This window comes from Schistocerca americana, chromosome X, assembly GCF_021461395.2.
Source record: "Schistocerca americana isolate TAMUIC-IGC-003095 chromosome X, iqSchAmer2.1, whole genome shotgun sequence".
In the NCBI taxonomy this organism is placed as follows: domain Eukaryota; kingdom Metazoa; phylum Arthropoda; class Insecta; order Orthoptera; family Acrididae; genus Schistocerca; species Schistocerca americana.
In genome coordinates, this window is record NC_060130.1 from 96,119,217 (window position 1) to 96,133,329 (window position 14,113).

General features: G+C 44.4%; 1 protein-coding gene across 1 annotated transcript in view; it reads left to right on the forward strand.

The window, feature by feature from the left end:
* LOC124555829 (mucin-19-like) overlaps nt 1-13,472 on the forward strand; it is a 336,145-nt gene extending 322,673 nt beyond the window's left edge. Inside the window, exons 6-7 of the mRNA XM_047129895.1 lie at nt 2,589-3,095; nt 12,040-13,472. Coding sequence (XP_046985851.1) covers nt 2,589-3,095; nt 12,040-12,258 — 726 coding nt within the window. The 3' untranslated portion in view covers nt 12,259-13,472. The remainder of the gene's footprint in view (nt 1-2,588; nt 3,096-12,039) is intronic.
* Nucleotides 13,473-14,113: the final 641 nt, after the last annotated feature.

A 14,113-nucleotide genomic window follows, 5' to 3' on the forward strand; every position in this document is an offset into this window, starting at 1 on the left:
GTGGGTCTGACACACCGGTGTCAATGTGTTCTTTTTTCCATTTCCAGGAGTGTAGAACCCAGTACGTTGTCCTCGATGGTGAGTGTTCATCGGAGGTGAGGGTATCATCTGGAGTGCCCCAGGGAAGTGTGGTAGGTCCGCTGTTGTTTTCTATCAACATAAATGATGTTTTGGATAGGGTGGATAGCAATGTGCGGCTGTTTGCTGATGATGCTGTGGTGTACGGTAAAGTGTCGTCGTTGAGTGATTGTAGGAGGATACAAGATGACTCCGACAGGATTTGTGATTGGTGTAAAGAATGGCAGCTAACTCTCAATATAGATAAATGTAAATTAATGCAGATGAATAGGAAAAAGAATCCTGTAATGTTTGAATACTCCATTAGTAGTGTAGCGCTTGACACAGTCACGTCGATTAAATATTTGGGCGTAACATTGCAGAGCGATATGAAGTGGGACAATCATATAATGGCAGTTGTGGGGAAGGCGGATAGTCGTCTTCGGTTCATTGGTAGAATTTTGGGAAGATATGGTTCATCTGTAAAGGAGACCGCTTATAAAACACTAATACGACCTATTCTTGAGCTGCTCGAGCGTTTGGGATCCCTGTCAGATCGGATTGAGGAAGGACATAGAAGCAATTCAGAGGCGGGCTACTAGATTTGTTACTGGTAGGTTTGATCATCACGCGAGTGTTACGGAAATGCTTCAGGAACTCGGATGGGAGTCTCTAGACGAAAGGAGACATTCTTTTCGTGAATCGCTACTGAGGAAATTTAGACAACCAGCATTTGAGGCTGACTGTAGTACAATTTTACTGCCGCCAACTTACATTTCGCGGAAAGACCACAAAGTAGATGTAGAGATCTGTTTTCTTGAGGTCTATATAGAGGTTATCTAGCCAGCTTTACCTCCCTCTCCAAATAGGTCGCTTATCATCGGCTTTTAACGATAACTATTGCTATTATATTTTGATCTGTTAGAAGTGCATTATTTGATCAAAGGCATCCGGACACACCTAGGTATTGCAAATTTGACCACTAGATGGCACTAGAGGCGGACCCGCCACTGTAAGAGAAAGTGGGGAGCAGCCATTTTGTTGTCAGTAGAGAAACTGTAATAGCAGAATCAGTCGATCATTAGAGCTCAGTGATTTCGAAGAGGGACAAGTTATTGGATGTCTCCTGAGTAACAAATCCGTCAGGGACGTTCGAATCAGTCTAAAGCTGCCCAGGTCGACTGTCGGTGATGTGACTGTTAAATGGAAACGCGAAGGAACAACCACAACTGAACCAAGACATGTACTGACGGACAGGGACCGTCGACCATTGCGAAAGGTGGTTATAAAAAATCTCACGAAATCAGCGAAACGAATCACTCGCGAATTCAAAAATGCTACCAGCAGTCCAACTAGCACAATGACTATGTGTATGGTGTTAGAAAGGACGCCGCACGATGGTCGAGCAGCTCTTCATAAGCCACATGTTTCTGTAGTCAATTCTACGCAACGCTTGAGGTGGTGTACAAAGAGTCGCCTCTGAACAGAGAACTAATAGAAACGAGTAATGAGGAGTGATGAATGACGCTATATCAGATAGAAGGGTTTGGAGGACGCTGCCCACCATCATGTGGGCGTGGTGTTAAGTATAGGGATGTTTTTCAAAGTTATGGCTTGGTCTCCACGCTGAAGAAAACGCTAATGGTGGGAGGATGTGAACACATTTTACAGCATTGTGTACAGCCTACGTCGATGTACAGTTAGGAGACGATGATTGTTTGTATCAACATGACAGTGCACCCTGTCATAAAACAACATCTGTGAGGCAACGGTTTTGTAGAAATGAACCCACTGGAACATCTCTGGGGTGAGTTAGAACGTCAATTTCGCTGCAGACCCTAGCGTCCAACATCACTGCCTTCTCTGGTTCGGCTCTTGAGGAAAAATGGGCTTCCATTCCTACTCGGGCACTGAGACATCTCGCTGCAAGTGACGCCAGCAGAGTTAAAGCCGTTACGAAGGTGAATTGGGGACCCACCACATATTAATGTAGTGTACGTATTCATACCGTCGTCTGCCATCTTGTAAGTGACAGATGCCAGTACACTCCCCATGCGAATATCATCGTTAGTCGTAGGATCACGAAGTTTCAGGCCAAATGTCCACTGAAGCATTTTTATTTCCATTACAACAAGCCGTTTCTCTGATTCTTATGTTGCATCCCAACGTTGTGCAGCCTACAAGACAGTTGGCCGAATTGCAGAGCAGTAAGTTTTCGACTCGAGTGGGTTCGGAAACTTCACATTACAGAGCTCACCAGACAGTGTCCGACATTTAAGCCATCTATCGGTAAGGCGGTTTGTGATTTCGGGAGTGGGTCCGGTATCGGCAGCACTGTACGGTAGATATTGACTGCACACATTATTTGCATTTGTCGACTGATATTAAGTGTTGAGTCTACATGTAGAATAGGCAGAAAATCTCTAATATTCTCTCCGTCAATCGCTGTACAGAGGATTGACGAGTCTATATAAAGATACAGATCGCAACTGGAGGGTGGCGCGTCTGTAAGGTGTTCGCATTACCTGCAGGTGCGGAAGGACCTGGTGTCGGACAACGGCATCTCGAGCAACACGCTGTCGCTGCGCACTCTGGCGTCGCAGCAGCCGACGGCGGCGTCGGCCCAGGGCGTGTCCCTGCAGCAGCTGGTGACGCCGCCGCAGCCGGCGCTGGTGCGCGCCATCGCGCAAGCCACCAACCTCAGCACGGAGACGGTGGCCGCCGCCATCGCCATCCGCCAGCAGCAGCTGTTGCAGGCGGCCATGGCCACCAGCACGACCAGCTCCACCACCACCACGACCACCACCACCACCACCACCACCACCCGCAGGCCGCCGCCCGCGGAACCGCCCAAGAAATACTCGCTCGCTGGGCTCAGCAAGGTCATGAACGCGCCCAAGGAATACTACCCAGTCGGCTACGAAAAGAACTTCGACGATAATTTCGCCTCCAGGGTGGAGTTGCCCGATACCTCCTTTTACTGCGGCGACCAGAAACATTTCCCTGGCCTGTACGCAGACGAGGATTTGGGGTGTATGGTAAGAAATATTTTCCTTTTCCGTCTCGTACGTACTTTTTAAATTCATTTTGCCCGACTGAGGAGCGTGTTTGAATTTATTTCCCATTTTAATCCTCTTTTCCTCCCATCGTTCCTTCATTTAAAAAAAATGGTTCAAATGGCTCTGAGCACTATGGGACTTAACATCTATGGTCATCAGTCCCCTAGAACTTAGAACTACTTAAACCTAACTAACCTAAGGACATCACACAACACCCAGTCATGTTCCTTCATTTGTTCACTGTTTTTCTTTGTACGTTCTTTGACGGGAAGGATTCATTCTATATCTGTGTTTTTCATTTAAGATTCTAAATTTTCATCACGAATGCCCATTTCTGTTAGGTCTTCGTGAACTTCTGGAGGCCAGTTATGGTTTTTTCGTCACCGACGGAAGAAAAATCGCAACACTGAGAAGGAGTTGTGCGACATAAACGGGGAAGTTGGTAGGCGTGTTTCTACATCTGAAAGATGACGTCTGTTCAGATTTTGCGCAAATCACATAAGACTGACGCTAGAAGTGCCACTACGAGCGTACCTTAAATACACGCTGTAATGGTCGTGAGTGCTAGTCACCTTTTAGATTGGACTCGGTGAGATTCAGCAAAGCCGCCATTGTCAGCATCTCCCTGAGACTGAACGAGGTCGTGTAATAGGGCAACGGCAAGCTGGAGCTGTGGTCTGCAGTGCAATTGCGCGGGACAGCACGAGCACTCTGGTGGTTATCCCACGCAAACTGACTGCAAATTTGTACGACACTCTGATGATTCGACCTGTTTTGCTGCCATTCGTGGACGGCATTCCAGGGCAACCTTCACCCACATACCAGTGTTGTAACCCAACATGCTTTGCAGAGTGGCCTGTTATATGTCTCCAATAGAGCGCATATGGAACTTCATCGGAAGGCAGCTCCAGCGTCATCCACAACCAGCATTAACTGTCCCTGTACTGACCGACCAAGTGCAACAGACGTGCAACTCCATCCCACAAAATGACATCCGGCACCTGTACAGCACACTGCATGCACATGTGCATGCCTGCATTCAACATTCCGTCAGTAACACCGGTTATTAATGTACCACCATTTCACATTTGCTATGACTTATCTCGCGCTTACATTAACCTGTGATCTTTCAATGTCAATCACTTAAATATCTTACCTAGATAAATGTATTCCCGAAATTTCATTACGCTACATGAATTATTTTTTTGGTGTTGCGATTTTTCCATCAATGTAAATAAGGTACCCACCGCCGTGTGTGAGGTTGCTAACGCAGGCGTTTGTGGTGCCACTCGACTCTGGAATACGCCAGTTCGAATCCTGCTGGTGGGTGAAATTCCAGTGCCAGTATTTGGCTGGTAAGGCGAGCACAGGTGGTGATGTAAAATTCCTGATCACCCGTCTCTGCCCAAGTATCGTGGATTTCATTTCAAACCTCTCTGTGCTGTCTTAAGAAGTGAGGGCATGTGACACTGTTAATGGTGATCAGTCCGTCGGATGGGGACTTTCAGTTCGGCTGCTATACGAGAGGAGTAGACTAATTGCCGGCACCAGGTTTCATCCTCCCCAATCTCATCATCATCATCATCATAGATCACATACATAACACTACAATACACACACATCCATTACACTCACCTGCACTCTGTATGTCCACATACGACACAGCTCTCACATATCCACAAGGAATGGGGTCAATGTCCGCAGAGGAAGAACAGCCTTTCGGACAGGCCGCTGAACCCGCCTCATGGATTATTCCAGCCAGCAATGTCATACAACATTTACATCTTACATCGCTAAGATTAAGTTAGAATTTTCTTGGTCAGACTGCTTTTGTCGATGATTCTGTGTAGGTGAATGTAAGACTGTAAGCTCAGTTTCCTGATTTTTCTTCTGTAATTTTGTTATCAGCCAAGAACCGATTTAGCACTTTTGTCCTACATTTCTCTGAGAATTATCTTTGTTTGTTGTTTAAATTATTTTTATTTGTGATCTGTAACATACACTCCTGGAAATTGAAATAAGAACACCGTGAATTCATTGTCCCAGGAAGGGGAAGCTTTATTGACACATTCCTGGGGTCAGATACATCACATGATCACACTGACAGAACCACAGGCACATAGACACAGGCAACAGAGCATGCACAATGTCGGCACTAGTACAGTGTATATCCACCTTTCGCAGCAATGCAGGCTGCTATTCTCCCATGGAGACGATCGTAGAGATGCTGGATGTAGTCCTGTGGAACGGTTTGCCATGCCATTTCCACCTGGCGCCTCAGTTGGACCAGCGTTCGTGCTGGACGTGCAGACCGAGTGAGACGACGCTTCATCCAGTCCCAAACATGCTCAATGGGGGACAGATCCGGAGATCTTGCTGGCCAGGGTAGTTGACTTACACCTTCTAGAGCACGTTGGGTGGCACGGGATACATGCGGACGTGCATTGTCCTGTTGGAACAGCAAGTTCCCTTGCCGGTCTAGGAATGGTAGAACGATGGGTTCGATGATGGTTTGGATGTACCGTGCACTATTCAGTGTCCCCTCGACGATCACCAGTGGTGTACGGCCAGTGTAGGAGATCGCTCCCCACACCATGATGCCGGGTGTTGGCCCTGTGTGCCTCGGTCGTATGCAGTCCTGATTGTGGCGCTCACCTGCACGGCGCCAAACACGCATACGACCATCATTGGCACCAAGGCAGAAGCGACACTCATCGCTGAAGACGACACGTCTCCATTCGTCCCTCCATTCAAGCCTGTCGCCACACCACTGGAGGCGGGCTGCACGATGTTGGGGCGTGAGCGGAAGACGGCCTAACGGTGTGCGGGACCGTAGCCCAGCTTCATGGAGACGGTTGCGAATGGTCCTCGCCGATACCCCAGGAGCAACAGTGTCCCTAATTTGCTGGGAAGTGGCGGTGCGGTCCCCTACGGCACTGCGTAGGATCCTACGGTCTTGGCGTGCATCCGTGCGTCGCTGCGGTCCGGTCCCAGGTCGACGGGCACGTGCACCTTCCGCCGACCACTGGCGACAACATCGATGTACTGTGGAGACCTCACGCCCCACGTGTTGAGCAATTCGGCGGTACGTCCACCCAGCCTCCCGCATGCCCACTATACGCCCTCGCTCAAAGTCCGTCAACTGCACATACGGTTCACGTCCACGCTGTCGCGGCATGCTACCAGTGTTAAAGACTGTGATGGAGCTCCGTATGCCACGGCAAACTGGCTGACACTGACGGCGGCGGTGCACAAATGCTGCGCAGCTAGCGCCATTCGACGGCCAACACCGCGGTTCCTGGTGTGTCCGCTGTGCCGTGCGTGTGATCATTGCTTGTACAGCCCTCTCGCAGTGTCCGGAGCAAGTATGGTGGGTCTGACGCACCGGTGTCAATGTGTTCTTTTTTCCATTTCCAGGAGTGTATTATCATGGTCACAGATGTATAAAGAGCTTATGTTTTAACCATTGTGTTGTAATTTAATTTTCCCTTTTCTGTTACAGATTTTTTTGTGTTATTTATTTGAGTGACTTTTTATGTTCTTTGTAGTTTCACAATGCACTTTGTTTCTTCAGACTTTGCCCTGAAGGTTAAGTACCTTCTTTTACATACTTTGTCTGCTCGAAAGCTTGCACAGAATTTGACAAGAGGTTGATTGTTCAGTCTTAATCTGATCCCTTGCTTATACGAGTGGTGCCTCTTCTCATATGAAATTGTTTTACACTGTATGGAGAAAGTAGAGCGATACCCATTCCGTTTGAAAATAATCTCCGTTTCCATTTTTTCTCAGTATGCATTAAAATGTTGTTACCAAGATATTTTTTTTTATTTTTAAGTACCGCCAACACATTGTTTATCTACTGTCCTCTATGACTGTCTTAAGACTACAAATTCACGAACACCAGGCTTTTGCATACTCATATATGGCTGGTGTGTCCCACGTTGTAGATGGAATCCGAGAATGATTCGGACCATGAAAGTTTGTCACGTGGCTCATGCTGTGCGTAATAATTCGCAGCAAATCAATGTACTTCGTGCCCTCTGTAGATTGCACAAGCGAAGGCCTCATCATTCTGCTAACATCTAATTTCTTGATTCTCACGTACATGAAGTTCACAAAAGCACTTTGTATATCGCTGCCTTATTTTGTATGTCATTCTACCTTTGTCAGCTCCTTACGTCTTTGTTGGCCCATTGTTAGTGCGTCATCACGAAGTTTCGAGATGCCAGACTTCGAGGGCAGTAATAACAGTGAATAAGGAACAAATAGACTGAGGTGACAAAAGTCATGGGATAGCGATATTCACATATACAGATGGCGATAGTATCGCGTACACAAGGTATAAAAAGGCTGTGCATTGGTGGAGCTGTCATCTGTACCCATGTGATTCGTGTGAAAAGGTTTACGACGTGTTTATGGCCGCACGACGGGAATTAACAGGCTCTGAATGCCGAATGGTACTTGGAGCTAGACGCATGGGACATTCCATTTTGGAAATCATTAAGTAATTCAATATTCCACGATCCACAGTGCCAAGAGCGTGCCGAGAACTCCAAATTTCAGGCATTTCCTCTCATCAGGGACAGCGCAGTGGCCGACAGCCTTCACTAAACGACCGAGAGCAGCGGCCTTTGCGTAGAGTTGTCATTGCTAAGAGACAAGCGTGAAATAACCGCAGAAATCAATGTGGAATATACAATGAACGTATTTGTTAGGACAGTGCGGGCAAATTTGGCATCAATGAGCTGTGGCAGCAGATGAGCGACGCGAGTGCCTTTGCTAACAGCACAACATCGCCTGCAGCGCCTCTCCTGGGCTCGTGGCCATACCGGTTGGACGTTAGACAACTGGAAAACCGTGTCCGGGTCAGATAAGTCCCGATTTCAGTTGGTAAGAACTGATGGCAGGGTTCGAGTGTGGCACAGACCCTACGATGCCATGGACCTAAGTTGTGGTAAGTTCCTATGGGACCAAACTGCTGAGGTCATCGGTCTCTAGGCTTACTCACTACTTTATCTACCTTAAACTAACTTACGCAAAGGACAAAACACACACATCCATGCCCGAGGGAGGACTCGAATCTCCGACTGGGGGAGCCGCGCGAACAGTGGCGAGGCTCCTAGACCTCTCGGTTACACCGCGTGGCGAACTAAGTTGTTAACAAGGCACTGTGCAAATTGGTGGTGGCTTCGTAATGGTGTGGATTTACATAGAGTGGACTGGTTTCTCTGGTCCAACTGGACCGATCATTAAATGTATACGGTTACGTTCGATTACTTGGAGATTATTTGCAGCCACTCGTGGACTTAGTGTCTCCGAACGACGATGGTACTTTTATGCGTGACATTGTACCATGTAGCCAGGCCACAACTGTTCCTGACTCGTTTGAAGAACATTCCGGACAGGTGGAGTGAGTGATTTGGCCACCAGTTCGTGCACAAAATCATACATTGAGAACTTTTGCGCAATTACGGACGCCTATAGAGGCAGGATAACTCTGCGCTTCTGCTGGGGACTTCCGTCGATTTGTTGAGTCCATGCCACGTCGAGGTGTTGCACTACACCAGGCAAAAGATGGTCCGACACGATATAAGGAGGTATCCATGAATTTTGCCTCTTCAGTCTGCGTGAGAGCATACGACGAATCGCTTCCAAGTAGGAGACAGTAATTCAAATTACGGAAAAACAACGAAGACGACACGCGATGGCGTGAGATTATGGATCAGAAACAAAGTGCAAAAGTTTTGTTTTTCTGTGTAAAAAGCAGCCACACACTATCCAACGAACATGAGTACAAGAATAGCTAAGCAACAGCTAAATACACACCAAAATAGCTGGTTTCCACAAACACTACCACAACCCCAAGCTGACATACGAAGTTCACCTTTGAGTATTTGTTTACTAACAGCCGCTCACATGGTTGCATATGACATGATGTTCGCTAAGTATAAAAAGACGGCAACAGAAAAAGAGCACAGAAAATATGTCACAAACAGCGCCAATAATAGCTTAAAACATGTAGTAAATCTGACGCTGATGCCCAGAACAGTCTGAGTTGTGATAGGGAGATGGATCGTCTCCACGTGATCTGTGTTTACGTTCAATGATATTGTTGTTTCCTCGTTGTTTATTGCTCTCACGTTAAATGATAACAAACGTATTTTTGCCGCCGGGAGTTATCAAATGAATTAAAATATTTTCGCATAATTACAGAAGGCTAAAATATGTTATTAGTTTTAGATTTTATTTCCACCTTCCTGACAGTCGAGCATTAATCGCCTTGCAGAACATTGAAGTTATTTTTGTCCGTTTGCTAAAGAGATTTGGCTTTCATTAATCTTTTCTGTTTTATTTGAAACGAAGTGTTTAATTTCGCGCTATTGGCTTGTTTCAACTGTTCGCTGCATTTCAAGTGCACGTATGGCATTATGCCACAATAAAGACCCAAACATGAGATAATACAGTACTGGTACTCCAAGAACATTTACCTACGAATATGGACACATGAATGTGCTTTTTAAGCCGAATTATGCATTTTAGCATGGTTCACGAAATTCCGATGCTCTTGAAGTATCCTCTGATGTCTTGTTTCTTGTATGACATAATGTAAGATCTTTTAATGTTTTACACGTACGAACATAGGGCTTCCTGCGTCATCGTAGCTGGGTAAGCGCGGTGACGCCTATTATCTGGCGCTCTCTTCCAACTGGAAACGAACCTATTTCTAACAGGTCGCAGGAAAATATTGCGAATGGTGGTTTGAAAAGCGTTACATTCAAACCAAATTTCCTTTTACGCAAGATGAACTATGTGCGAGAATGTACGATGAATTACATAAATCACAAAACGTTTGACTCTCATTTAAAAATCAGCTCTTTGAGGACGACCATTTAGAAGAATTTCGAGCCCACAAGATCAAACATTTACGTCGTTATTAAAAATTTTACTGACACATTTATGTGATGTATCTTAAAATGTAACACGCGCATAAAAGATCAGCATTATGTATGGAAGCTTAGCTTCTCTTCCAGCTTATTTATCTTAGAGACCAATATTATGTGTGAATGCTATGTATATTAATTTAAACCATTAACTTTTCTTATTGTGTGTTGGCGCTACTTAAGAGTGATCCTGCTATGGGCCCACTACATCACGTGTCCGTGCTGTCATCAGCTGGCGAGATCACGTCACAATAAGCTATGACTGGCTTGCAAAAGCGCCTCGCAATCTCCAGTTAAATGCTTCGGAAAGTGACATGCGGTGTTTGGTGAAATTCAACTTTATATCTTCGTAATACGGAAATATGCAGCGTACATGTTGCTGCACATCTAAGGTCTTTCAAAACGTTGGTATATAGAAACATAAACATTCAAAGAATTGATGAGTTTTACAGTGCCGAGAAGAGTATACTGTCACTTAACACGGAAAAAGTGAATTTACACCCGGGAGAAAGTGTATTTTTAACTGGGAAATCCGGGAAAAATCCGGGATTTTTTTTCCTTGTCCACGTATACACCCTGTTTCTGTAATTTCTTACGACAGTCGAACGACGATTCTTTCCCGTACACAAGTGCATCGTCAGCAAATATTCTTATAGGTCTGCTGATTCTCTGTGATAAACAGTTTACGTATATTGTTTGTTTTGGAAGAATAAATCACCTTCGTCGGCTTCCACGGCAGCGTCAGCTATTCCGACGCCTTTGACTGTCGGTAGTGTAACATCATATCGTATACTTGCTCGGTGTTTACGTGGAAAGACAAAAATTAGAGCTCTGACGTAAGGCACTTTCCACTGCAGACACTCTCTGTAGCCTGTGTTGTATATTACACGACAAATATCCGCAGACTTCGTTCACGTGGAGTATCATAAGATGCGTACGGCACTCTCCAGTTCAGTGTCATATTTATTGATATCTATCGTATTTCTTGTTAACCTTCACTAACTTTGGACGAAATTCCGTTGAGCATTGCCTGTGCAAAACAAAGAGTATTATGTCGGCATTAATTTCCAGTTTATCCGTATCGACGAGGCAAACAAAACACAACAACATTAAAAAACCACAACCACGAGGTTGTGTCAAAGCCAAGTTCAAAATGAGTTCTTACTGCGCGTCACGTACAAACACAACAAAGTTTCGTTTATATGAACATCATCTCAGGTCGTAGAATTTCTCACTGTCTCTGAATTAACAATGAAAATTTCGAACGTTTAGTTACATAAGCACTTGAAAAAGTATACGATATTTTGATTTTGAATCGTAATTACGCTTTTTATATCTGAACGCATTATCATGCACAGATGCTCCTTCGTAATTGAAATCGCTTACGCAGGAAAATCTTGTTGCGCCCGACTCTGAGGCAGCCAGTTCGAATTATGGTTATGGAAGAAATATGCACCGCCAGTATTAAAATGGCAAGGGGAACATAGATGGCTGTGCGAAGATTCCCGCCAGTATTCCGGATTAAATTCGGAACTTCTCGGTGCGAGGCTATGTGGCACTGTTAACGGTGACTCGTACAGCGGCTGGAGACGTTAAGCTCGACTGCCCCCTTGGTGGTATCCGGTAGTACTAGTCTGTGTGCCGGCATAGAGTTTCCTTCCCTTCCTCTTTTCTTCACAACATGCACACACTGAAACCACCCATACTCTGCAGAAACACATACAAAAAACAAACGTCACCCTTCAAAAATCAAAAGTGCCGATATGCGTGAAGGAAGAAAACCATTCCAATCGGTCCTACCCCTAAAAGTCTCCCACCAATAATGCCACGCGACTATTTTCTTCTCTCTTGCTTGATCGTACAAATGATTCATGGAACAAGGGGGAAAATTTGACTACACTCAGTTTACAGACTCACAGTGTGACAAAATGCATAGACTGTTGTATCAGTGCAAGATGAAGCTGAGTATCTTTTTTTTGCAGGTGTTCCACGTGTGCGCTTTCACGGACGATGGCCTCATCATGAAGAGCTTCCTCTGTCCAGAGTCGACACTGTTCGACCAGAATATCCTCAAATGCAACTGGTGGTTCTACGTCGATTGCAGAGCATCGTCGAAGCTGTACGATAGCAACATTCCCATATCGAAGAGCTACCAGTTGATGAAAGCACTCGCATTCTTCTCATCCTACAACAAGAGCTAATTCTGATACTGCACACGCAAGTTTATTCACAAAAACAGCCTCGCATGTTTTGAAGAAACTGAAGATGGTGCTCATCGGAGAGGGACTTACGGTGCAAAGCGCAGCAGACGGACTGCAGTGGCCTTCGGTTAACATGTACCACACACCAGCTCAGCGGGCGATCTCGGCGCTCGGTTGCCGCCTTCCTACACACACACCTTTTTTCAAGCGCCAGATAGTTCAACGCAACCGCGTTTGTAATGCCAACTGGCGTATAGCTTCTACTACTACCTGCATTCAGGGATCGTCACATCCAGCTGTTCCAGAACCTAGTCTACATATTTCTGCCAGTCGCCGTTCTGGTGGAAGATACAGCTTTCACCGACCGAATAATTGCTATTTGTCCTTAAACATGGAACTCTGTTTAATTTATTGCATAATTTATTGGATTTATAATAAAAATGCCATATCTTTATTATTCAGGAGTCTGCGGATATTTGTCGTGTAATATACAACACAGGTTTGTTAAGAAGCAATGGAATAAAAAAATACATCCCAGTAAACTGTGTTAGAGAGAGTGTCTACAGTGGCAAGTGCCTTACGTCAGTGCTCTAATTTTTGTCTTTCAAACGCACAAAACATACGAATGCATATCATTTGCAAATGTTGATAGATAATTAAGCAACTTTTCTATACTTCAGACAAGTTTTAATACACCGTATTTCATGCTTTTTATATGATTTTTTTTTTCATGTAAAGTAAAATATGTTGCTCAGTTGGAAAGAGATATAAATGCCTTTTTCGGTAGCAAGATATTGTTATTTGGATGCTACGCATGTCTGAAGTATCTTACTGTACTGTCGAATTTGTGTACAACATTGAGAAAGATATTTCATTTTCATTATTGTTATTATATTATTTGTTGGAAAGTGCAGTGAATTCTAAAATCGGTGAGTTGATTCATTCATTTTTTTTTCTGTTGCGGAATTTCTGATGAACTCCGCTAAAAAGACAAACACGCGACACAATATTGGAAAAAGAACCCGCGAGTAGGAAGTCAGAAATGCAACAGAAATAAAATTGATCGTTATTCAAGATTTATCGCTGTACGGAAATATAATCTCGGGAAAAACAGGAATAAATGGTTTGTGCTTCTTAAATTTTTATCAATTTACAAATGTAATTTTTAGCTATTTTTGTACATTATAGACATAAATAAAGTGATGTAGAAATAAGTTTGCCTCTTTAAATATTCAACAATTAAATGTAAATATTATACAACTACATATTATCAAGTTGGAAATTTCAGCCGAAATGAAATTTGTATCAATGTTTGTTTCCTCTGATCTCGTCCAAAGATGTCCCCTCCTCCGAATTAAACTTGTATTTGCATATGTTTCTGAAATGGGTTGTTCTGTTCCATAACATCAGTCCCTCAATACAAGATCCAAATGCAACGTTTATATTCTTAGAACGTAGATAAGCGAAACACATGTAAGCAGAAGTATAGATTACATTTATGACACAACAACTACAGTTACAAAGGATTTCCTCATCAAATGGATTCAATAAGTCTCCAAGACTGAAAAGAAGAAGAGGTACAAACAAAGTGCACGCTCTTTATGTGAGTGAGTTCACTGGCAGTCACAACCAATGCCCTCACGAGGTCCATTTTCCGCGATTTTCAGGTATAATAACGGTTGACGCAGTTCCGTTATTCCTAATCTAATCAGTTAAAGGAATGAGAATAAAACTTAACATAAGGTGCAATAAAATGTACCCATCGGCTGGCACTTAGTGAGTTATGGCGTATATTGATGTAAAGAGAAGCATTCTGTCCCGATGCTGAAATCGACAAAGTTTCGATAATGCATCA